At 44.6% G+C, this 27,269-nt stretch overlaps 1 protein-coding gene across 2 annotated transcripts; it reads right to left on the reverse strand.

Annotated features, from left to right (window-relative positions):
- Positions 1–283: 283 nt before the first annotated feature.
- DUSP12 (dual specificity phosphatase 12) lies at positions 284–18,825 on the reverse strand. Of its 2 annotated transcripts, none has more exons than XM_028712329.2 (6): positions 18,572–18,825; positions 13,078–13,191; positions 12,870–12,988; positions 6,433–6,529; positions 2,717–2,903; positions 284–1,434 (listed from the first exon to the last, which is right to left on the reverse strand). In XM_028712329.2, the coding sequence occupies exons 1-6, from the start codon at positions 18,823–18,825 to the stop codon at positions 1,279–1,281; spliced, it is 927 nt and encodes a 308-aa protein (XP_028568162.2). In that variant the 3' UTR covers positions 284–1,278. The 2 variants fall into 2 exon arrangements, with proteins under 2 accessions (XP_028568162.2, XP_028568161.2); XM_028712328.2 differs by having other exon boundaries at positions 18,569–18,825.
- Between the last annotated feature and the right edge of the window lie 8,444 nt (positions 18,826–27,269).

Raw genomic sequence — 27,269 nt, forward strand, 5'->3', positions numbered from 1 at the left:
GATGAAACATACATAAAGTAGGGATTGTGCATATATTTAGACATCAACAAATACTTGTACTTCCAAGATGTGCAAGTTGCAAGTCCCCTATCAGTTGAGGTGAGCAGCCCAGCCCTTAAAAACTCTGATATTGAAAATATACTTCAAAAGCATATTTAGTATCTGTCATCTTGCTTTAGATCTGCAGACAGTGCTGTTTTCTTAATTATCTTCGACAACTGAGCATCTCTGTAATGTAACAGCCTACCAATTCCCCTCCCCTACCATTAACTCACACACCAAGTTTTCAGTAAAATTTTTTAATTTCAAAATGCAATTTGCATACAGCACGTAATATACCTTGTTGGGAAAAGATTACAAACCCTTTCAGTAAATGACCTAGAAACCAATACTAATTTTTGTCAGTCAAGTGATTCAGCAAATGCTGGCTACCTGTAATTTGGATCCATTTCACAACAGATTGTTAGAAACCCTCATGATGTAGGAAATCATAACATATAACTTATTGCTGATAAATCAACAGTCACCAGAGACACTTGCAAAGCGGTTTTTCTGATAGTCCTTTTCCAAGTTACAATCCAGTTGAAAGTGATAATTAGGCACCAGGCATCCAGTGGCTGGCACTCCTGTATCATCATGACAATTTCTCTTCCTGTTCTGTATTCCCAAACGTCCAATCATATTTTGCACCAAAACTATCAAATTTCAGAACGCTATTTTATAGCAATCTAACAGCTGCAGTGTCTCCCTAATTACTTTTCCTTAATAGTCTTTTGGACGCTAAAACCAAGCGGGTTTGTTTATGTAAACCCACTGGATGCAGAACATTTTGGAAAATTTCTTGACAAAACAAGTGAACAAGCTAGGGACAAGCAACAAATTGCATTGCACACATCTTTGTTTCGTTTTGAAGAAACCGTCGGCATGGGGACGGGGGAGGCTGATAAAAGTCAGGACCTTGGCATACAGGAAGAGTAGGGAAGTGAGATTTTCATCAGAACCGTGATGCAGAGAATGGTTAATGCCCTCATTACCACATGCCACAGTCCTCATCTTGCCCCCAGCTCTGGCTTACCCCTAGGGCCTGCTCCCTCTTTCTTTTTATCTTTTTTAAAATGACACATGAAGTCTAGGTATTCCAGTACAAAATGGCTTTCCTGGAAACACTCAGGTTCAACTGGTTCTGTCGTACGTATCACTTGCTGTAAACCTATAGGTAACACAATCCTTTATACAGGAACGAGGCCACTGACTGGACTGTGGAAGTACAAACCAAGTTCACCTTTTTACGGTACCCATGGGCAGCAGTCCTTTTACTTCATCCACACGACTCTTGTGAATTTGGAAGGCAGGGGTCACCCAATGGCCGCACGAACATTGTTCACCTTGCCAATGGAAGGAGCCCAGCTTCGATGTACATTTTGGGCACAGAAGCTGCAAAAGAACAAGATAAACAACTCGCTTAATGCTCCATCTCATCTCCGATTACAGGAAAAGATAAACTTCAAAACTAACTATCGCTATGGATCTCCAACTTCTAAAGATTTGGCTGGTTCGTTCAAATCAACATAAAATCTGGTCTCCTCTGGCCACATTACTCAGCATCTGAAGTTCTGTTACCCAAGCTCTCTCTGCTCCACCTGGTACGCAGGCTGAGACCCTCCCTGCCCGCGGACTGTCCCGCCAGAGTGGTGCATGCTCTAGTTATCTGCCGCTTGGACTACTGCAATGCGCTCTACGTGGGGCTACCTTTGAAGGTGACCCGGAAACTACAACTAATCCAGAATGCGGCAGCTAGACTGGTGACTGGGGGCGGCTGCTGAGACCACATAACTCCGGTCTTGAAAGACCTACATTGGCTCCCAGTATGTTTCCGAGCACAATTCAAAGTGTTAGTGTTGACCTTTAAGGCCCTAAACAGCCTCGGTCCAGTATACCTGAAGGAGCATCGTTCTGCCCTGACGCTGAGGTCCAGCGCCAAGGGCCTTCTGGTGGTTCCCTCATTGCGAGAAGCAAAGCTACAGGGGACCAGGCAGAGGGCCTTCTCGGTAGTGGCGCCTGCCCTGTGGAACGCCCTCCCATCAGATGTAAAATAGATAAACAACTACCTGACATTCAGAAGACATCTTAAGGCAGCTCTGTTCAGGGAAGTTTTTAATGTGTGACATCTTAGTGTATTATTGGTCTTTGTGGAAGCTGCCCAGAGTGGCTGGGGAAACCCAGCCAGATGGGCGGGGTACAAATAAATTATTATTGTTGTTGTTGTTGTTGCAAACAATGCACACTCACACATGCAGACAAGTATCCATGGGTCCTATAAAATCCCCCCCAAGCCCATCATTTTCTCAGCTCCATTTCACTTTTCAATACAGTGGAACCGTGGTTGTCAAATGTAATCCATCCCGGAAAACTGTTCGACTTCTGAAACGTTCAACAACTGAGGCGCAATTGCCGGTCGGCAAAATCCATTGAGAAAATAAGAGAAATGCACCTCAGAAGCCCCTTCGACTTCCGAGGCATGTTCGAAAACGGAAGCATTCACTTCCGGGTTGTCGGCGTTCGAAAGCTGAAATGTTCAGCTTCTGAAATGTTCGACAATCGAGGTTCCACTGTATTTGCTCAGGTTCCCCTTCAGCTCACTGCTTGCTTTGCTGCCGTTTTCTTAGCTAACTAGCTGAAGATTTCCAAAATTAAAACTGTGATTGTTTCCCCTCACCTGTCCATCCATCACTCCTAAGAGTGCAGGTTCCATCCACTGCACGGGCTCAATGAAGTAAGAAGTACACCTAGACTGGTCATCACAGGGAAAAGGGGCAGGTCTTGAAAGCCTCTTATGAGCAAAAGCAGCAGGTCCCTTGCCTTCATCATGGGACAAAATGCTTGAACTTCGAAAGAGCAGGCGCCTGTCGTCCAGAAACAAAGGTAACAGGATGACTTGGAAAGGTATCTGAAAGCAATGTCATCTTTGTTCATTAAAGCATATGAAATGAAAGAAACATATAATCTAAAGCAACAGTATACTGTATCTAAACTATCTTTCACATCAATAAGATATGAGGCAGTAACTGTGAGTAAATAGTATGGAGTCAACAGAAAAATTCATTGTGGGAGTTCCTAATCACATTCTTTCACACGTTAACAGGTTTTCATATTGCCACTTTCTTAAGTTCTTTAATCCATGCATTAATTTAGGATGATATCCTTCTTCCATTCTTCTAAAGATGTTATTTTGGTTACGTAGGCAGCTCTCCTGATCTGACTGCTGAAGCCTACTTGGAGTTCCCATGTATCTCCAATATGGTCAAAGGATAAGGCATTTGCAAGCAACCTGCAATAAATTAATCCAGGCGGTCACTTCTGGCCAAGACTACTGGGTAGGCCCACAAGAATCGCTTAGAATTGGATCTTCATTTTCCTTGCATTTTTAAACTAATGCACACTTTGCACAGCAACACCAGAAGGCAACCGCATCCTATACCACAACCCTATTACATATTCAGGCAGCAACCATTTTGCGCAGGGGTTCCATTCCCAGCCCCTACACACATCGCCTGAGTGCCCTGCCCTGTTCTGCCTTCTTCCAGATCCAAAGGGACCTGCACATCAGCGATCACACGTCAATTGGATACACCTGAAATAGTCGTCGCCTATACAGGTGTGAAAATGTTGCCATGCCAGTCCCAATAGGTTCTCTGAATTATCAGGACCAAAGGGAGGAGAAAGAGGATTCCAGCGAAAGGTGTGGCCAGGACTTGGAGACACACCAGGGCAAACTGGGGATGGGGAAGGAGATGTTGGTGTAGGAAGTACTCACAGGGGGGCAGAGGAGGGCGAGGGGATGGGGGTCAGTGAACAGGAAACAGAGCAACAGGACCCATCACCAGAGGGCCCCCTGTCTCCATGTAGACGGCAGGCTCTGAGGTGTAGGGAGCAGCAGGCAGGGTGCTCCAGAAGGCTAAGGCAGGCAAGGGCCCACAGCCCAGCTCCCTAGCTGGCCAGGTGGGGCTCGCTAGTTCTGGGAGGAAGTGTGCTGGAGTAGGCTGGGAGCAGGTGAGGGTCACATGCCTCATCAAGCCCAGGTGCTGCAATCAGCAGGTATAGTATAACAGGGCAGCAAAGCTGAGGTGCTGTGTCTGTTCAATTACCCAAGTTGGACCCTTACCTTTCCCGCCCCGACCTGGCCACAGTGATCAATGCGACGGTCATCTCCAGACTTGACTACTGTAATTCGCTCTACGCGGGGCTGCCCTTGAAGCTGACCCAGAAACTCCAGAGGGTGCAGAATGCTGCAGCGAGGCTCCTCATGGGGTCTCTGCCATGGGAGCATATTCACCCAGTGCTTTACCAGTTGCGCTGGCTCCCGGTGGAGTACAGGGTCAGATTTAAGGTGCTGGTTTTGACCTTTAAAGCCCTTCACGGCCTAGGACCCTCGTACCTACAGGACCGCCTCTCCCGGTATGCCCCACGGAGAGCCTCAAGGTCCATAAATAGCAACACCCTAGTGGTCCCGGGCCCTAAGGAAGTTAGATTAGCTTCAACCAGAGCCAGGGCCTTTTCAACTCTGGCCCCGGCCTGGTGGAACGCTCTGTCTCATGAGACCAGGGCCCTGCAGGATCTGATTTCTTTCCGCAGGGCCTATAAGACAGAGTTGTTCCGCCTGGCCTTTGGCTTGGAGTCAACTTGATTCCCTCCCCCTCTTTCTTTTTTCTTTTCCTTTCTCCTCCTGCGATGAGGCTACATTTTAATGTTTCAATATTTTAATGTTGTATTTTAATTTTGTTTTTAAGTTGTATTCATTCAACTTGGTTTTTATTATTGCTTGTTAGCCGCCCTGAGCCTTATTATTATTATTATTATTATGTTGAGGGACCTTGACTTGGGTGCTCTTGGACCTCACAGGACTGCACTTTGGGTTTGATGCTGGACTGTATTCTAACTGCAGAACTTCAGGCTTGGCTACTTGGATTGACCCTGAACCTCCTTTCCTGACCTTTGGACTTTGGATTTCTGACTCTGGGTGTGGCTTCTGCTGATTGACCCTTGGATTTTGAACTTGGACTTGGCACACCGACTTACTGCCAGGTAGGCCAGGGGATCAGGACAACATGCCAAGATGACATCTTAGTCGGCCAGCAAGCAAACTTGTAATCAGGTCAGACACAAAGACCACTAAAGTTGGCATGTGCAATCAAATTGTGTTCAGATCGGCTCCAGATCTTTGTTCAATGGGTCACTTAAGTAATACACATCCAACACCCAATTCTCATGTAGCTGCTATCAGTTTGCCTGCAAGATAACAAGGGCTGCTACGAGGGGGGAAAGGAAGGATTGGGTCTCTCCATCTGCAGAGTTCTCCCCAAATCAAGCAATTGGCAGGCATGCCACTGCCTCTCAGCAGTAACCAGGGAGCACTGCCAAAGGACATGAGCTGCTAAGAGCCGCAGGTTATCTCAGTTGACACTTCCACTCTCACCTCCAGCAAGGCAGATCTCATGGCTGTGCAGTCTAATGAGACACCAAATCACCATGGCTCCTTCAGAAAGCTCGTTCTGCTGCCGCATTAAGTTCCAAAACGTTTATAGCACTGCTTCCTTCTACTTTATATTATATATTGCCCACGAGGGTTAATTAAAACCAAATTGTTTTCTCGCTCTGCTACAGAGCCTTAGCCCTGGGCTTCTGACATCTGGAATCATAGCTCTTTCCCTTTTCTTACACAGTCTGACCCCAACATCTCCATTTTTCAAGTATTATTTATATATAATCTATTCGCTGCTGTATATCTGGGACACTGAGCCAGTTGTCATAAAAGCAGAGAAAGGGGTAAATCTGTATTGGGACAGTGTCACTTCAAACTGCATGTAGAAAGTGAATGATGGATGCTTTCCTCATGGGGGGGGGGGGCAGAACCCACAATGCATAGAAACCTAGCTTACTGCAGAGAAGATTAGGTGGGGACATTTCTGCCTGATTCTAGTTTTTTATCTGCACCCATTTTTTTTGGTACAGCAGAATAGTAAATCACCTTCCCATCTTCTTCAATTTGACATCCACTCACAAAAACAAGTTTACCACATCTTGTGCAATTTGCAAGAACATGGTCTGTTTTACCTGTCAGAATAAGGTGCCCTACAAGTCAGAAGAGATATATTTTTCCACACAATAAATTACTCAAAACTTCCAGAGAAATATGGTTTTACTAAAAGCTTGCCAAAACACAGCCTTGGCAAGGACCCTTGCATCACAACGTTTATCAGGCAGCACAAATACTACATTTATTTGTGTGAACCAAGTAAATCAAGACAGGACACCTTTTCGGCTCCCCAGACCAGATCCATGGGGACAGAAGTGTAACTATTTGAAAGTAACTGCTGTAAGTCACAGGATAGAGCAGGATATAAATCTAATAAATATATTCGTGGAGTCCCATACCTGCACTTTCTACACCTGTACAGAACCTCAGTGTTTGGAGTTTGCTGTACAGTGTTTGGATCAACTGCAAAGACATCTCGCGGCAGATTTCGTAGCTCTGAAAAGAAGAAGCAGTGGTGCATTTATAAACTTGCAGATAGTCATCATTAAACATTAAAAGCTTGTATTGGTTTACTGCATTTATATATTATCCTGAAGCAAAATGTTCAGGGGACTTTACAATAAAATCTGCTTTTATTATTTAAAAAGTGCATTTATTCTCACTTTACGAGATCACTGCAAAAACCAATTTCACATAAACATGCTATCAGCTATGTTCATCAATTAAAATTTTTTTAAAACAAAAGCAGCAGTACCTGCTTCACTTATTTACCGTATTTGTCGCTCTATAAGACGCACCAGACCACAAGATGCACCTAGTTTTTGGAGGAGGAAAACAAGGGGGAAAATATTCTGAATCTCAGAAGCCAGAACAGCAAGAGGGATCGCTGCGCAGTGAAAGCAGCGATCCCTCTTGCTGTTCTGGCTTCTGTGATAGCTGTGCAGCCTGCATTCGCTCCATAAGACGCACACACATTTCCCCTTACTTTTTAGGAGGGAAAAAGTGAGTCTTATAGAGCAAAAAATACGGTAATTCATTTATAGCCCACTTTTCCTTCAAGAAGTTCAAGGTGCCATGATACCTTTATTATATTCACGTCAAAGTCTCAAAGCAGTACGCTAACTTTTGCATTTCATGGAACTTTTGAGCAGGCTGGATGTTAAACAAAAGGAGTAGGAGAAATATGCTGATGATAAAGGGCATCGTGGAAGCCTATTTGCAATACAGTGGTACCTCGGGTTAAGAACTTATGTATCTTAAGTAGATTATTCAGGAAGCTCTTTGCAAATGAATTAAGTTAGTGCTTGGTGCAAATGATCTGTTTGCCCCACAGAATACTAGGGGGGAAAGCAGCAACCATCACTCTTTTTGAAACCATAAAAGCCAGCACTTGTGTAGTTCTGTCTCTTTCTGGCAGTAATCTAAGAAAGTCCTACACCCGCTTCCTATCCACTCCTGGATCCTGCATCCCTGCCTTCAAAACCATCAATAGCCTTGCCCCTTACATCTCCACTCTTCTATCCAGACGCGTTCAAACCCATGACTACTTGTTCACTTCACCACCAGTCGCCCAAAGGTCTCGTTTTAGTTTATTGAATCTATATCCCTCCCTTCTTCCCAAAGGAGCCGGGGGGCAAGTCTTCTGCTCCTTTGGATCACTCCTTCTCCATTGCTGCCCAATTCCTAGAGCAGGAATAGGCAAACTCGGCCCTCCAGATGTTTCAGGACTACAACTCCCATCATCCCTGATCACTGGTCCTGTTAGCTAGGGATGATGGGAGTTGTAGTGCCAAAACATCTGGAGGGCTGAGTTTGCCTATGCCTGGCCTAGAGCTGCCTCCCAAAATGCCTGTGATACTCCCACTCTCTTGCTTTCTTCAAATCCACCCTAAAAAGCCACATTTTCTGTGAAACCTTTGGCACGACCACCTGGGCCCAAAAGCACATGTTGCAGATGTTGCATGTTCTTCCCCCTATTACTGCACCTCAGTTTCCATCCTTTTCCTCTGCTGCCTACATGTGTCCCTGATCACACATTACATCTGAACACACTGGTTTCTATGGAGAGAGATGAAAGCGGAAAGTATTACTATTGCATTTTAGGAGAAGAGAAGGGGCACTAGGGATCTTGCAGGCTGCAATGGAGGCCTAGGAGGGGGGGAAATGAAAGCTTGAAATGTGAGGGTAGAAAGAAGAGCAAGATCAGGAAAACTGAAGTGAAAGAGAGAAATGCAAGAGTGGAAGTGCCATTTACCTGTTCCAAAGGAAGAGTGAATATCCCAAGATTCAGTGTTATTCAAGAGTCTGGGGTTTTTGGAGCAGCCAAGTACAAATTTTTGGGTGGTCAGGCAACCTGACTCTCAGATAACAGGATACCACTTTTTATCTGGGGACAACCAGGGGAAAAGGCTGCAATGTAGGCAAGGATTCTGAAGATCCTTCAAGACCCACAAGGTGCAATACCCAAGCAAGCAACCTAGGTTTTCCTCGAACCCCCTGCCCCAAATGGGGAAAAGCAGAAAGTGTGCCTTGAAACGGGAGAATAAGCCTCTGTGCTCCCTTTAACTTCCTGACTAGATCTGAGAAAAATAACGAACACAGACAGACAAAAAGAAAGGAGTCAAGCAGAGGAGACAGGAAGGGGGAGCTACTAGCTAGGGCAAGAACAATCCATCCTGGAGGATCCCACAGAGACTGATCAAGGTTGCAAATCTGGCTAGAAGAGGAAGAGCTTTCCCGTAACAAAAGGTAGCATCACTTTTGATTGACAGTAGGATACTTTTAAGTTTCTTGCCATGGAGCAGTAATGAGATGACTTACAGCAGGCATGGCCAAGCTTGGCCCTCCAGCTGTTTTGGGACTACAACTCCCATCATCCCTAGCTAACAGGACCAGTGGTCGGGGATGATGGGAATTGTAGTCCCAAAACAGCTGGAGGGCCATGTTTGGCCATGCCTGACTTACAGGCAAAGCTGAGTTCCATGTGGAAAACAGAAGAGGGAGCCTAAGCTCAGATTAACCTTGAGCATGAGTGCCTAAGTCCATGTACAAAACTGGGGTGGCAGATCCTAACTTTAAGAAATGCTTGTTGGAAAGACCAAACTGAGGTGTGTTCTTATGCTGGCCATACGCAAAAAGGAATCAGATACAAAGCAAGACATTTGCAGCTACGTCTTTGTTGCTCATTATAATGAGAACATGTCTACATCCAATTAGGGAGGGTTGGTGGTTCATGCCACCGTGTGCCTCTTTTTCTGTGCCTGAGAAAGTGCCATGCTTTGTACTGCCACTCCTCATGTGAAGCACCAGGAGCCAAGAGGCATGCTAATGATGAAAAAAAGACTGAGCACATAGTAATATATTCCCAGGCTGTAAGTAAGCCACTTGGGGCAGATACCTCCTTGTAAAGTGTCATATTTATACATTATAAATAGCTAGGGGACCGGGTGGCGCTGTGGGTTAAACCACAGAGCCTCTTGGGCTTGCCGATCAGAAGGTCAGCGGTTCGAATCCCCAAGACGGGGTGAGCTCCCATTGCTCGGCCCCAGCTCCTGCCAACCTAGCAGTTCGAAAGCATGTCAAAGTGAAGGAGATAAATAGGTACCGCTCCGGCGGGAAGGTAAACGGCGTTTCCATGTGCTGCTCTGGTTCGCCAGAAGCGGCTTAGTCCTGCTGGCCACATGACCCGGAAGCTGTACGCCGGCTCCCTCGGCCAATAAAGCGAGATGAGCGCAGCAACCCCAGAGTCAGCCACGACTGGAGCTAATGGTCAGGGGTCCCTTTACCCTTTTACCTTATATAGCTAATAAATATTATTATTAATTACAGCTCACAAGCCTCTGCCAAGCAGAAGGGGAAATGTTGCAATCTTTTTATTAGCAAATATCTAGGTAAATTTGTGAAGAACTTCCGGAAGCGCCATCTGAAGACTGTCACATCTTGCAAATGGGGCTTCCACCAAACTTCCTACCTGCAACAGTGTTTCCCCTCACACAAACCTTTAACTTTGTTTGATGTTATCAGCATTTTTAGCATCCAGCTTGAAGGAGAGTTTTGTGAAACTCGAAAGCCAGCTCGCGACTTTTGACTTTTCATTGGTTTTAACAGCTTATACTATTCCAGTTGAAACACCGTGTTTTATAAAATATGCTTACAGGCTCCTCCCTTTCTTCACTGAGCAGAGGCACTAGAAAGTGGAGGATCCATATTTCTGCAATTCCAACCAGCTTTATGTCTTACATAACATGGACTGCTTGATCTTTAGCCTTGACATTGTGAAAAATGCTTCACAAACACTCTGTGCATGTGCCCAAGTTCTTTTGTAGCACAAAGCACCGCCCTGACAGCAAGATAGGAGACCAAGAAAGATTCCTTTACACACAAACACACAGAGAGAGAGGAAGAGAAGAAGAAGAAGAAGAAGCAACTTTATTATTCTTAATGCAAGCAAAGCCCATTCTTTGGGTTTTCATATTTGATTTAGTCCAACCTGAAAACGATAACAAAATTCTAAACCGAGGATGCCATTGAGACTTGCCTCAACTGTTCCCTTATGCAGCTTGATAATGTGAAAAGAAAAGAAAAGAAAGAATTACACATATCGGCCTCATTCATAGGAACATAAAAATGTGAATGTGCTTCCACATAATTTAGACTCTTGAGATTTGGTACACACACAAGGTCTGATTACAAAATAAAAAACTGAAAAGGAGGCATTTGTTCAGCTTGCCTTGAAAAGGGAGAGGGAATACATGAGACTGTAGCCCAAAACTGTCACACTAAAGCTTAAGACCTTTACACACAAACACCTTAAGACAGACTAGTAATCAGTAAAGTCTGAAATTAGAACGTTTTTTCAACTAGCAATCAAAAACTCCATTCACTTTACCTAATTTCTAAATGACCGAGTAATAGAAAGGTTGGGGGGAGCCAAAACAGGGCTGTTACAGAGAAAGGAAGCTGGCATGTGCCAAAAGAAAACCAGGAGTGGATTCTTCTGGACGAAAGATTGCTGAAAACTGATTTCTGCTCTTGCACCAATGAGATCCAGTTTAGGTGTGCTCGATTATTCATAGTATATCAAGGTTGGAGGCTTTTGCAGCCTACCTACTGGCAGATCAGGGACGCGGGTGGCGCTGTGGGTAAAAGCCTCAGCACCTAGGGCTTGCCGATCGAAAGGTCGGCGGTTCGAATCCCCGCGGCGGGGTGCGCTCCTGTTGCTCGGTCCCAGCGCCTGCCAACCTAGCAGTTTGAAAACACCCTCGGGTGCAAGTAGATAAATAGGGACCACTTACTAGCGGGAAGGTAAACGGCGTTTCCGTGTGCGGCTCTGGCTCGCCAGAGCAGCTTCGTCATGCTGGCCACGTGACCCGAAAGTGTCTCCGGACAGTGCTGGCCCCTGGCCTCTTGAGTGAGATGGGCGCATAACCCCAGAGTCTGTCAAGACTGGCCCGTACGGGCAGGGGTACCTTTACCTTTACCTTTACCTTGCAGATCCTGCTTCTGCAAGTTTCCTCAGAAGAAGATATCAAACCCCTGGGCTCCTCCCAACAACTGCCTTTTGCAGCTGAGGGCACTTCTAGCTTGCCTCTCTCACCCCGTGTCCCACTTCAGACAAGAGGAAAAAGATTTGTTGCACCAACTTCCTCAGAACCAACTGAGGGAATGAAGAGCCCAGAATAGAGATGATACTGGATGGGAATTTGAAATACCTAGATTTGACTTTGGGAAGGGGGTGTCTGTGTTCCTTAGTTAAGTATATGCTGTACAGTCATACCTCAGGTTACAGCCGCTTCTGGTTGTGTTTTTTCAGGTTATGGACCGCCGAAACCCGGAAGTATCGGAACGGGTTACTTCCGGGTTTTGGCGGTCTCGCATGCACAGAAGCGCTAAATTGCGCTTTGCGCATAAGCGCCGAATCGCAACCCGCGCGTGCGCAGACACGGATTGCGAACGCTGCAGGTTGCGAACGTGCATCCCGCACGGATCATGTTCGCAACCTGAGCGCCCACTGTACTATAGAGGTGGGGGAAGTGTTTCATTTAGTGCAGGGACTCTGGCATGTAGCACAGCAATTTTATTTGGAGGACAGATTGCACTCATACAGTGGAAAGAGAAAAACACTCTGCATGTGTTCAGGGATACTTTAAATATATTCCCACTGGCTAGTAGAAATAATTCCCAGCTCCCAAACTCAAACTTAAGATTGTGGACTCCTGCATCCATGGGACAGAAAGCTGAACTGTGGGAATTATTTCCCCTTCACTGGGAATGTGGCTCCAAATTACACTCCCCTGTCAAGCAACAGCTCCAGCCGCTGAAGATTCTGAAGAATTCAACACTAGCAGGTAGAAAAAGCTAAAGAAATATGGAAAGCTAGGTATACAGCGAAGAAGTTGCTGTTTGGCTTTCTCACTGTGCTGTTTGTCTTCGTTTAATTCTTCTCAGAAGCGAATTTTAACTAGAGGCTGGGAAATGAGCAGGGAAAATGAGAGGTGGAGCTGGTCTTACATGGCAAGTATTCAATGTACTAAGGCTCATAGCCAGGGGTGGGGGCAATTTCCAACAGCAGTCAGTAACATGTATCCACGCTTTAAGAATTCAAACTTACTAGTCTATCTATAATACAACTCATGTTTGAAAAAGAGTGCTATTCATTACAGAGTTTTGTTATTACCCATTCCAGGTGGAAGAACATTGGGGGGGGGGGGGGAGGCAATTCAAGTAGAGTTCAATAACGCAAGTTCAGTTCCAATGTGAATACAGTAGCGGAATTTGTATGTAGCCATTTCTAGCCCAATGTTAAGAGATTAGAAAAGCACTTCTATTTCCTTACCAGGATATTTCTCTGTAACCTTTTGCAAACGATACTGTTTGTAAATAGTACTGGTCACATCGACTTCACAGCCCATTTTTTCATAGAGTTTCAGTTGCCACTCGAAGCCTTCATTCATTCTGGAACAAGGGGGGGGGGGGGGAAGCCTTCTGATTACAATCCAATCTTCACAAGGAAGGAAAACAAATTTTATCAAATAAAAACGCACTTGGCATCTGGTTTGATGGCCTGGACAAAGGCATAGGCCTCTTCAAAAGGGAGTTTATTGGCTTTCATTAAATAGGCAGTCACAACAGCAACACTCCGGCTGACTCCAGCTTGACTGAAAACAAAACAAAACAAGGAGACACCCAATAAAATATGGTCACACACAACAAAAAATGGAAAAAAACCCCACCAGATAATAACCAGATCCTTCATTCCCTTCAAACTGCATTTCCCCCTAGAGAACATCTTTCTTACAATTCACTTGTACTCAGGGAATAGAGCACTGCACACACATTTCTCATGACAACTTTGGAAGATATACTTGTGTATCAACAGCTTTTCCCTTAGAAATACTATACTCAAGAGTCAGAGGCTCAAGCCTTCCCCAGGTGCTCTTTGTGTACTTTGATGCACAATGTATTTTGTACTCTATCAGTGTTTCCCAACCTTGTGCCTCCAGCTGTTTTTGGCCTACAATTCCCATCATCCCTTGCCACTGGTCTTGCTAGTCAGGGATGATGGGAGTTGTAGGCCAAAAACATCTGGAGGCACAAGGTTGGGAAACTAGTTTCACAATATCCCTCATTACCTGCTGCCACCCCACCCACCTGAAAGACATGACCTCCCTGAAAATTATGCTACTCCTGTCCTAACAAGAGAGCAAGAGTGTGGTTGAAATTCTATATGAACAATATTATTATTATTATTATTATTATTATTATTATTATTATTATTACTACTACTACTATTATTATTATTATTTTATACCCCGCCTATCTGGTTGGGCTTCCCCAGCAACTCTGGGCAGCTTCCAACAAAATATTAAAATACAGTAATGCATCAAGCATTAAAAGCTTCCCTAAACAGCCCGCCTTCAGATGTCTTCTAAAAGTCTGGCAGTTGTTTTTCTCTTTGACATCTGGTGGGAGGGTGTTCCACAGGGCGGGTGCCACCACCAAGGAGGCCCTCTGCCTGGTTCCCTGTAATTTGGCTTCTTGCAGAGGGAACCACCAGAAGGCCCTCGGAGCTGGACCTCAGTGTCCGGCTGGACGATGGGGGTGGAGACGCTCCTTCAGATATACAGGACCGAGGAACAATGATTTCCCCCCCCCCCAGCACTTCCTACACAAAAGTAAGAGCATAAGGATCCTGCTCCATTTGACCAACACCCATATAGCCAAACATTTCTAACAGTGGCCATTTCCTGTCATTTGTCACCAGCATCCAGTATAATCAGTACACACAAAACCAGAAAGAATGAAAGAATGAAAGAAAGAAAGAAAGAACAGACTTGATGGAGAAAGTGGGGAACACATTCTACATCTTGTTGTTGTTGTTTAGTCGTGTCCGACTCTTCGTGACCCCCTGGACCAGAGCATGCCAGGCACTCCTGTCTTCCACTGCCTCCCGCAGTTTGGTCAAACTCATGCTGGTAGCTTCGAGAACACTGTCCCACCATCTCGTCCTCTGTCGTCCCCTTCTCCTTGTGGTTTCCATCTTTTGCAACATCAGGGTCTTTTCCAGGGAGTCTTCTCTTCTCATGAGGTGGCCAAAGTCTTGGAGCCTCAGCTTCACGATCTGTCCTTCCAGTGAGCACTCAGGGCTGATTTCCTTCAGAATGGAGAGGTTGGATCTTCTTGCAGTCCATGGGACTCTCAGGAGTCTCCTCCAGCACCATAATTCAAAAATTCTACATCTTAGGGTAGGGATATGATGTTTTGTTGATTATTGGCTAGATTGATTAAAAGCAGGGTGCCACTTTTTAAAAAAGAAGTGTACAAGAACAGACAAAGATTGCAGGTGGTAGTGGCCATCTTCAAAGAGGCATCCTGCCCCCCCCCCCCTGTCTCTCACACAGAAGAGCAAATCGACTGTCCCAGATGGAGCCAGCTGTGGCTTTTGCAAGCTTCATCAAAAAGAACACAGAAAGCAAATTATATACACAGGTAATAAGCGAAGCAACAAAAATTTATGTGACTGCTCCGCCTTCTATGCAGGCTAAGAGTTGGACACGCTGAGATTTGGGAGCACATCGGGGCACAAGGTAAATTAGACAGTGAAAGTTCAGCCAAAAGTTAATGCTAGGGAAGGATTTGCGGGGGGAGAAAGAGAGAAAAGAGAAAGCACATTGCAGTCGTGTCTCATTGCCTGTATAGGCGATTTCCGGATTCTCCTGGAGGTGGTGTTTTTTTTTCTTTTTAATGCCCTGAGAGACAGAAGAAACTGAAGATTCAATGTTATCTGTGTTTTGAGCACCAGCATGTCTAGGTCACACGTAATAAGACCCGAGTTAGAATAAAGGCCAGAGAAACCCCGTCTTTTCCGGTACTTTGGCTTCTGGCTGGACATGGAGGTATCCGATCGCGGGCTGTGCTAAAAATAAAAACTAAAAAAGCACCCCTTGATTTCTCTCAATATCTGTGGGACAGTTGTCATTACCACCCTGATATATATATATATATATATATATATATATATATATGCTTTCGTAGATTTTCACGGGTACAGGAATGCAGGTTTTGGTGTCCTCGGGTGTCTTCCCGTGTAAAAGTTGGGGTGTCTAGGCGACGTTTCGACGAGGTCTCACTCGTCATCTTCAGGCTGGTGCTTTCGGCTTCTTGTTACTGGAACAGAGCAGGATCTCAGTGTTTGAGTTCCTATAAATACTGTTGAGGAGGTGTGGCCTCTAATGTTCTTGGGCAGAGAGGAAGTTCCCAGGCTAGTGTGCCTTTTCTTCTTTTGTTTCTTAATTACTTGAGGGATATCTTGAGTGATTTCTTGAGTTGTATCCTGAGTACCACTTAGGTGGGTCATTAGGTGTGGATTAGTTGCTAAAGCCTTTGTGTCTTGACCTCTTGAACTTTGTGAAGAGTTTTTCTGGGAAGATGGTTGTACTGCATTTTGTTGTGCTCTGGCTTGGCTTCGTGTATAGGGGCGAGCTGTGGTTTTGTGGTCTGTGCCAGCCAGATCTGTGTAGGGATTGCAGGGGGGTGCAGCATCCGGAGGTGCCACCATGGTTTGGCTACTGGATGGTATCTGTAATTCATCTGTGGAGAGGGTCTGGGTTAATTTTGCAGATTCCAAATTGCTCTTTAACATGGAACATCACCACAAGAGAATAATCATGGAAGCCATCGAGATAGAGAAACACCCTCACAACATGAACAAGCGTGACGACACATCCCGCTTGCCAGACATCTGGAAATTAGCCCTCCCCACAAAAACTGACACCAGAGCCAGAGGCACACAGAACGCCATCACCAATCAACCACACCAGACCCAAACCCAGACCCTCTCCACAGATGAATTACAGATACCATCCAGTAGCCAAACCATGGTGGCACCTCCGGATGCTGCACCCCCCTGCAATCCCTACACAGATCTGGCTGGCACAGACCACAAAACCACAGCTCGCCCCTATACACGAAGCCAAGCCAGAGCACAACAAAATGCAGTACAACCATCTTCCCAGAAAAACTCTTCACAAAGTTCAAGAGGTCAAGACACAAAGGCTTTAGCAACTAATCCACACCTAATGACCCACCTAAGTGGTACTCAGGATACAACTCAAGAAATCACTCAAGATATCCCTCAAGTAATTAAGAAACAAAAGAAGAAAAGGCACACTAGCCTGGGAACTTCCTCTCTGCCCAAGAACATTAGAGGCCACACCTCCTCAACAGTATTTATAGGAACTCAAACACTGAGATCCTGCTCTGTTCCAGTAACAAGAAGCCGAAAGCACCAGCCTGAAGATGACGAGTGAGACCTCGTCGAAACGTCGCCTAGACACCCCAACTTTTACACGGGAAGACACCCGAGGACACCAAAACCTGCATATATATATATATATATATTTGCTTTCGTAGCTATATATATATATATATATATACACACACACACACACACACAGTGGTGCCCCGCAAGACGAATGCCTCGCAAGACGAAAAACTCGCTAGACGAAAGGGTTTTCCGTTTTTTGAGTCGTTCCGCAAGACGAATTTCCCTATGGGCTTGCTTCGCAAGACGAAACGTCTTGCGAGTTCTTGCGAGTTTGTTTCCTTTTTCTTAAAGCCGCTAAGCCGTTAATAGCCGCTAAGCCGCTAATAGCCGTGCTTCGCAAGACGAAAAAAACCGCAAGACGAAGAGACTCGCGGAACGGATTAATTTCGTCTTGTGAGGCACCACTGTATTGATATATATATATTGATATATTGATATGTATATATATATGGCCAATATCCAACCTGCTTGTGTGGCAGCACCCTTGATGTCAAGTGAGGATGGCCACATAATTTTTATGTATTTTTTTTCAGTTTGAACATGAGACACAGAAAAAGTAAAAAGCATTTCTCAGCATCAGGGAGAGAAGAAGTAAAAAGTATTTCTCGGCTGAACAGGAAAGATGGGTGGTTGCCTTTCACAACAAAATGTGGCAGAACAATGTCAAAAATGTCTCTGGGTTCACACACACACACAAATTAGGAGCAGAAACCGGGCCCTAGAGCTGCTTGTTATAATAATTGCTATATTATATCATTTTCTTATATAATAATTATTATATGCTGTTTGAAATAAATAAATAGAATTATTATTATCATCTTTCCACGGCCAGTCTGAAGCGCTCTAATAACAACAACAACAATTCTTATTGTTCCACTGCCAGTTTGCGGTGCTCTAATAATAGTTGTTGTTGTTGTTCTCCTGCTAGTCTGCAGCACTCTAATAATTATAATAATAGCAACAACAATAATAATAATTCTTATTGTTCCACTGCCAGTCTGCAGCGCTCTATTAAATGATAATAAACTCTTATTGTTCCACTGCCTGTTTGCAGCACTCTTAATAATAATAATTATTGTTGTTGTTCTCCTGCCAGTGTGTGCTCTAATAATTATAATAACAGCAACAACAATAACAATAATAATTCTTATTGTTCCGCTGCCAGTCTGCAGCGCTCTGATGATAATAATAATAATAATAATAATAATAATAATAATAATAATAATTCTGCTTGTTCCCCAGCCCGTCTGCAGCGCTCTAATAAATGATAATAAATTCTTATTGTTCCACTGCCAGTCTGCAATGCTCTATTAATTCTTATTGTTCCACTGCCAGTCTGTGGTGCTCTAATAATAATAATTGTTGTTGTTCTCCTGCCAGTCTGCGCTCTAATACATTACAATAACAGCAACAACAATAACAATAATTCTTACTGTTCCACTGCCAGTCTGCAGCACTCTAATAATAATAATAATAATAATTGTTGTTGTTCTCCTGCCCGTCTGCAGCGCCCTAAGAATATTAATAATAATAATAATAATAATAATTCTTATTGTTCCCCTGCCAGTCTGCCGCGCTCTAATAATAATAATAGTAATAATTATTATTATTGTTGTTGTTGTTGTTGTTCCCCCGCCCCTCTGTCGCGCTCTAATAATAATAATAACAACAATAATAACAATAACAAATGCTTCTTGCCGGCCCCTCACCACCTGACCAGGGCGCGCGCCCCCCTTTCCCGCGCGCGCCCGAGGAAGTCCGCGCATGCGTCGAGGTGGCTGAGGAGGTCGGCCTGGGGCTGGTCCAGGGCGGGCACGTGCAGCACCGCCTCCGCCCCCGACACCGCCCCGGCCTCGGGCGGCTCCGAGTCCACCAGCAGCAGCGCCCAGGCCGGCGCCGCGCCATCCGAGAAGCCGAGGCCGCCGCCCGCGCCGCCCAGATACAGGCCGGGGAGGACGGGCACCATGACTAGGCCGCGCCGCCTCAGCCGGAACTGCCGGGGCCCCGCCTTCCCGCGCCTTCCCAGCCAATGAGGCGCCCTGTCTCCAGAAACCCTAAACTTACGAAATGGTAGACGCGCGCGCTTCCGCCATTTTGTGGCTGTGTGGAAATAGTACATAGAGCTGAAAGGAAGTAGCACTTGCGGGTTCCGTTTCATTCCCGCCCTTTTCTTCTCTTTTTAAACTCCAAAAAAAATACCGTTCCATAGATTTATCATAAAACTGCAGAGCTCGATTGTATTATATAATTTTATATAAATTATATATAAAGATAAATATAAATTATATAAATAATATTATATAAATTATATAAATAAATTTAAATTATATAAATAATACAAAATTGTATTATATAATTTGTATACAATTATACAAATAATAAATTATTATTATTATTAATTATTATTATGCACACAGATTTAATAAATAAATAGCAGCAGATGACACAACCTCGATGGCAGAAAGTGAGGAGGGATTAAAGAACCTTTAGAAATAGAAAATAGAAGTAGAAACAGAAGTATTTTGAGTATGGCTATGCAAGCAAAATTGGGAAAGGAGTACGGCAAGGCTGTATATTGTCTCCCTGCTTGTTTAACTTATATGCAGAATTCATCATGCGAAAGGCTGGGCTGGATGAATCCCTAGCTGGAATTAAGATTGCCGGAAGAAATATCAACAACCTCAGATATGCAGATGACACAACCTTGATGGCAGAAAGTGAGGAGGAATTAAAGAACCTTTTAATGAGGGTGAAAGAGGAGAGCGCAAAATATGGTCTGAAGCTCAACATCAAAAAAACGAAGATCATGGCCACTGGTCCCATCACCTCCTGGCAAATAGAAGGGGAAGAAATGGAGGCAGTGAGAGATTTTCCTTTCTTGGGCTCCATGATCACTGCAGATGGTGACAGCAGCCACGAAATTAAAAGACGCCTGCTTCTTGGGAGAAGGGCAATGACAGGCCTAGACAGCATCTTGAGAAGTAGAGACGTCACCTTGCCAACAAAGGTCCATATAGTTAAAGCCATGGTTTTCCCAGTAGTGATGTATGGAAGTGAGAGCTGGACCATAAAGAAGGCTGATCGCCGAAGAATGGATGCTTTTGAATAATGGTGCTGGAGGAGACTCTTGAGAGTCCCATGGACTGCAAGAAGATCAAACCTATCCATTCTGAAGGAAATCAGCCCTGAGTGCTCACTGGAAGGACAGATCCTGAAGCTGAGGCTCCAAGACTTTGGCTGCCTCATGAGAAGAGAAGACTCCCTGGAAAAGACCCTGATGTTGGGAAAGATGGAGGGCACAAGGAGAAGGGGACGCCAGAGGACGAGATGGTGGGACAGTGTTCTTGAAGCTATCAGCATGAGTTTGACCAAACTGCGGGAGGCAGTGGAAGACAGGAGGGCCTGGCGTGCTCTGGTCCAGGGGGTCACGAAGAGTCGGACACGATTAAACAACAACAAAAATAGCAGCAACAGCATTTATTCAGTAAATTTGTATACCACACCTTTCACGCGTAGCTCTCTGGGCATAAAAGTGCGAAATAAAAACACAAAATACATAATAAAAAGAAGAGTCAAAACAAAACAATAACTCCCCCTTCCCACAAACATATTTAAAAGGATACAGGGTATTAATCAGCCCAAGGCCTAGCTGAACAGGAGCATTTTCACCTGGCAACTAAAGATATTTCTCAAAAACTAAATTGTTCATAGATGATTTACTTAATCCTTTATAGTCATACCTTGGGTTACAGACGCTTCAGGTTGCATGTTTTCGGGTTGCGCACCACACTGAACACGGAAGTACCGGAACAGGTTACATTCAGGTTTCAGCGCTCGTGCATGCGGGGAGACACTAAATTGTGCTTTGCGCAGAAGCGCCAAATCGCAACCTGTGTGTGCGCAGACACAGCGCTGCAGGTTGCAAACACTGCGGGTTGTGAACGTGCCTCCCCCACGGATCACTTTTGCAACCCGAGCATCCACTGTACTTTCTTCTAAGTACAGGGTCTGGAAAGAGTGGTTTTCAAAATCAGCCCCTCTGATCTCGCCTATGATGGTATTCATTTATCACTGATCATTTTCTAACGAATATTGTTGGTACCTGTCTTGAGAGTCAATGGAGTGCGCTTCGGGGGTGAAGTCAAGCCACTGCATAGCAGCACCAAAGTGATCCCCCCGGGGTGCAAGCCTGGGCAGTGTGTATGGAGGTCCTGGGCTGCCCAGACCCCTCTCCCGGCCTTGCTGATGGGGTCCAAAGGAAAGCAGAGCAATAGGTTTGGCACCAGCCTGGATGCAGGAGTTGCCGGAAAGAGGTGTACAAGGCGCCATCCAGCCTTCTTAGGGACTCCACTCTGGATTTGTGTAGGGTTTTGAAATATACTCGGAGTCGAGTGTGGATTTCATGCTCTTTATTCAGCTCATAGTAGTGAGGAATGAAAGTTCCCCCAAAATATCTGCTTTATATACATTATTTACACAATGGGCAGCACGTGATTGGCTAATTCCTGGATTCTCCTGTAGGCCAATCAGGTTGCGGATTCACTTCCACCTGGAGCTGGATTGGGTGGCTCCTGTGGACCAATCATACTGCTGCATTGTTCTAGGACCAATCAGATTGCTGCATTCTGAATCCTATTGTTCTAGGACCAATCAGACTGCTGCATTTTGGATCTTATTCTACTAGGACCAATTAGACTGCTGCATTTGGATCCTATTCAACTCAGTACATAACAGGTTTACTCCTTAGACCTTTCTTCTCCTGAAGTTACCCCACAAGGCAGTGGAGGTTTCTCATTAGAGTTTTCCTTCTCTAGATGGGCTACCTTCCCAGGTTGATGAGCCCCATCTGCCGCTCACTTCTTAGAGACTCCAGAGTTGTGTAGTTCTCAGCATTTTCTGACCATTGGACCCACTCTTGGTCTCATCTGTTCAATCCGCCAGTCTGTCTTCGCATTCAGGGGAAATCTCTAAGTCACTGAGGGTTTGAGACCCGTTGGCTACCATTACATGGTTTAGCCAGCTACTTGAAGCCATTCCCAGGGTGTGGCTACTGTCACATGCCAATACAGTGGTACCTCGGGTTACAGACGCTTCAGGTTACAGACTCTGCTAACCCAGAAATATTACCTCGGGTTAAGAAATTTGCTTCAGGATGAGAACAGAAATTGTGCTCCGGCAGCACGGCAGCAGCGGGAGGCCCCATTAGCTAAAGTGGTGCTTCAGGTTAACAACAGTTTCTGGTTAGGAACAGACCTCCGGAACGAATTAAGTTCTTAACCCGAGGTACCACTGTAGTTTCTATGAGCCACAGTCAAGTGAGATCTGAGTGCGGGGTCAGGACCAAAGGTGGACAGATTACCCCAGAAGAAGCACGACATGTCCTTCACAAGGGGTACTATCCCTCCCCTAACATGTTGTTGTTGTTTAGTCGTTTAGTCGTGTCCGACTCTTTGTGACCCCCTGGACCAGAGCACACCAGGCCCTCCTGTCTTCCACCGCCTCCCACAGCTTGGTCAAACTCATGCTGGTAGCCTCGAGAACACCGTCCAACCATCTCCTCCTCTGTCGTCCCCTTCTCCTTGTGCCCTCCATCTTTCCCCTAACATACCCTCCAACATTTCTCCGATGAAAATAGCTTCGTCCCATTCCATAACAATAATTTTACTATGTATACCCCACACATCTTACTAGGTTGCCCCAGTCACTCTGGGCAGCTTCCAACATATATAAAAACACAGTAAAAAGTTAAAAAAAACAAAAACCTTCCCTATACAGGATTGCCTTCAGACGGCTTACAACATTTATCCAATGATAGCATACCCTACAACATTTATACATACCCTACAACATTTATCCAATGGTGTTCCTTAGGGATTTCCTAAGGAAAAGCGGGGCATTCTGGGATCAAATCAGAAACCGGGATGGCTTCTCTAAATCAGGGGTGTCCCTGGAAAATAGGGACATTTGGAGGGTCTGCCCTAACACCCCATAACTCCCCATAATAATGAAGATAGAATTAAAATATTTGGATAATGGGACTGAGTGGGGATTTTCTGGCTAAATATTTTTATACAGATCAACAATGTCTTACAGAACCTGAGTTAAAATTAACTGCAGTATCAAGTACAGTGGTACCTCGGTTTTCAAACGTAATCCATTCCGGAAGACCATTTGAGTTCCGAAACGTTCGAAAACCGAAAACTCAGTACGGAAGCCTCAATATGGAAAACTCAATACAGAAGCCATGTGGCATGTTCGACTTCCGAGGTGAGTTCGAAAACCGTAGCATTTACTTCTGGGTTTACAGCGTTCGAAAACCGAAATGTTCGTCAACGGAGACGTTCGAAAACCGAGGTACCACTGTAATTGGTTTGCAATATACCAGGTCCAGCATTTTCTAAGTCAACAAAGAGTCCAAACATGGGCATTATAACATAAATTGACTCCTTTTGAAAAGATTGTGCTCATTTATAATTCACTAGGTAAAGGTCTTGTTTCCCAAATTTATGGAACACTGAACTCTCAAATGCTGTCACCTCTCACAACTTTAAAAGCACAATAGCGATAAGATCTGGGTGAGCCATTAGATTATACTTTATGAAGCAGAATATGGCTAAAGGCCCCTTCAAATCTGTCTCCGTAAGAATCCAGGAAAACACACTCAAAATCATGCACCAATTGTATATACACCCTTTTTAAAAACTAAAATGACTAAAAACGTATCAGCTATGTGTGCTTCGTTTATTCACATGTGGTTGCAATGCCCCAAAGTCTTTGTGTTTGGGGAAAAAACGTTTTTCATGAAGCAGCCCTTATCACAAAACAAGATACCCCTTTGGATCCTAAATAACACTCCTATCATACCATTCAGAAACTGTCCAACAACTTTCCCACAAGGATCTCATTACTCACCTGACGACTGCAGCAAAGCTTACCATTGCAAGGTATTGGAAGACACTAAACGTAGACCTGTTTGAGATCTGGATCTCACAACTTTAGGGCTTAAAACTAATGGACAAATTGACAGCCCCTGTCCAAGAGAGTCGAAGAGACAATGAAACCGCTACTTTTCAATCAATTTGGATAGCTTTCTTGCATATGCAATATTGATAGAACATGGTTACAGGCGTCCAGTGGCTCATCGCAACTTGTGGAATGAAATCTTTGTTTAAAAACTGAAAGAAAGGACTAAAATGTTTGATTTAGGGTAATTTAATGGACACTTTGTGCTTCTGCTGGGGATTCAGGTAGTAAGCTTGTTGACTGTTGATTGTTGCTCTTTGTATAAATAAGTGGAACAATTTTTCAAAAAAGAAAGGAAAGGTAGCATCTCTATTAACAAAGTTCTTCAGGCATTTCTATGATATAAACCAGGAATACTGGAGCCCACAGAACTCTCTCAAAATTCCAGATGTGCCCACTGGCCTCAAAAGGTGGGGGATGCTGTAGAAAGCCACTGTGAGGTGACCAGCATCCTCCTCCTACCTTTGAAGGGGAAACCATAATCCCTGAATTCCTCAAATGGATCAAAGATACATTGGACTATTGCATCTTGAAGCCTTACAGTTTGTCCTCCGAACCCTAAGACAGGGGTGGACTTTGGCCAACTTTGGGAGTATGAGCAAGCCCAAAATTTGGCACCCCCAAATGGATCTTCTCAATCATGGACTTTCTCAGTTTTGCACCCCCTCAACTCAGTGCCCTGTGCTGGGGAACCACCCATACTGCCCTAAATCTGGCACTACCCAGGTCTCTTTCTGACAGTCTAGGAGTTATGAGCAGTCTGGCCATTGTCCCTTCCATTCTAGAGAGCACCAGTGGGACAGAAAATGGTCTCACCACCAACCCCATCACTCCCAGAACAGACTTCATTCAAGGGATAGATGTTGGAGTTGATCTAATCATCATGTTCTGTTGAAAGGTCTTGTTGGGTGAGGTGGGGGGTGTCATGTCCCTTCACCCCTTGCCTCATGAGATGCTCATGGTCTTCCAGGGCACATCTTGCCTTATAAATGTGAATAGGCTTTTTCTTCTCAGGTATGCCTTCCATGAGGGACACGGGTAGCGCTGTGGGTTAAACCACAGAGCCCAGGACTTGCTGATCAGAAGGTTGGCGGTTCGAATCCCTGCGACGGGGTGAGCTCCCGTTGCTCGGTCCCTGCTCCTGCCAACCTAGCAGTTCGAAAGGACGTCAAAGTGCAAGTAGATAAATAGTTACCGCTCCAGCGGGAAGGTAAATGGCGTTTCCGTGCACTGCTCTGGTTCACCAGAAGTAGCTCAGTCATGCTGGCCACATGATTTGGAAGCTGTACGCCGGCTCCCTTGGCCAATAAAGGGAGATGAGCGCCGCAACCCTAGAGTCGTCCGCGACTGGACCTAATGGTCAGGGGTCCCTTTACCTTTACCTATGCCTTCCATGACCAGCCCTTTAAAAAAACCCTGACAATCTGCCTCCTCTCTCACTCCCTACCCCACCAATAGAAGGGTTTCATTTAGATCTTCTTCTGTGGCCACTTTTGGAACCCAATTTCCTTGCTAAATAACCCCCCCCCCCAGACATCTCCAAAACATACTTTTGCTTCCTGAACATTTACAAAGCATCTCAGACAAGTCCATATTCACTTTGCAGCTGAGTTTGCCTGAGGTCCTTGCAATTATTTCCAGATTCTCAAAGTTAGTGTTTTGTTCCATTCCCTGAGTGGTTCGAAACTGCCCTAAAAAAAGAATGAGGCGTAAAATCCACACAGAAACACATCATTGCTTGTTTCAACTCGCTTGTGGGAACAACTCAGAGGCCGTAAAAGAAGGAAGGTCAACAACTGGAAGAATTAGAGGAACCATTGGAAATGACTATGAAAAGCAGTAGAGATATGAGATGATCAGAACCCTCCGAACGTTCCATTAAAAAAATTATAATTTGGCAGAATATTTGGACTGTTTGATATGTATATGTACAATTTGGAATATTTAATGTGATTTGATTGGATTTTTAAAATGGAAAATTTAATAAATATCAATTTTTATTTTAAAAAAAGAACGAGGCGAATCTTCTGGCAAGAACTATATCCCTTTCTCTTTACAAAAAAAAAGTTAATTCTCTTCCTAAAGATGTTTCCCTGGTGGCTAAGAACTATGTTGCCATTTGATTCAGGAAAGATGCCAACCGATCAGGAAGACCGAAGATCTGAAATCATTCAGAGAGCTTGTCCTTTCACAAAAAAAGTCCACCCCTGATTAACCTTCTGCATTTCAGCAGCCTAGTTCAGGTAGGAAAGGTCATTCTGTTGTTGCTGTTGCTAAACTGGTGGGCATCAGAACACCTTCCTGATCTCAGTGGCGGACTTTGGACTTTAAAATTGAAGCGACGCTCTGTGCAATGCCAAAATTCAGCACCTCCCCACCTCTCACCTTCCACCTTGTTTGTTATTGTTGCAGCACTCTTTTAGCTTGGTGCCCACTGTGTGTGAACCAAACATGATCCCCTAAATAGAGTATCACAGCACATGGAGACTTCGATCTTTGGCCTCCAGTGATATATAGGTGGCTGCAGCATATCGTTCCACCATTGCAACATGGTCTTATGTTCATTCCGCAGACCAAAAGCTTGTGTTTTGTTTCTTTCTCTGATCTCCCTTTTCATTTTATTCAACACCTGCATCCGTAAACAGCAGCCTGGTTTACTGAGTTTGCTCTCAACCCTTCCCCAAATAAACTAGCTCTTTCTCGGTTTCATCCACACTCTCCTACCACTGTCATTTCTGTAACAGAATTTACATTTTTACTGCTTTGTCCTGCCCTTGGCTGCATGCAGATATAGTCACAGTGGGGAAAACACACTCCAATAAAATAAATGAATCCTGTTAGTTTTACATTTTCTGTTTAACGTGGAAAAATTTATAATCTAAGAATCAAATAAATCGTGGAAGTACGGTAGTCTTTTATAATTCATCCTTAGAACGATGTGGCAAATGGGGGGGGGGGACCTGTAAATCAGAAAAAGAATCCAAAATCCATATTACGGTGATATACAGTGGTACCTCAGGTTACAGATGCTTCAGGTTACAGACGCTTCAGGTTACAGACTCTGCTAACCCAGAAATAGTACCTCAGGTTAAGAACTTTCCTTCAGGATGAGAACAGAAATCGTGCGGTGGCGGCAGGAGGCCCCATTAGCTAAAGTGGTACCTCAGGTTAAGAACAGTTTCGGTTAAGAACGGACCTCCAGATTGAATTAAGTTCTTAATCCAAGGTACCACTGTACTTATCAGACAAACGAAAATATCATAAAACAACATGCAAGCTTTTGAATATTGCGTAACACTTCATTGGGTTAGATGGCTAACATAGCAAAGGAGGTAAGCTGGTAAGTGCCAGAATAGGGGTGGGCGTTGAATTAAAGAACAGGATGCC

Source organism: Podarcis muralis, chromosome 17, assembly GCF_964188315.1.
Source record: "Podarcis muralis chromosome 17, rPodMur119.hap1.1, whole genome shotgun sequence".
NCBI lineage: Eukaryota > Metazoa > Chordata > Lepidosauria > Squamata > Lacertidae > Podarcis > Podarcis muralis.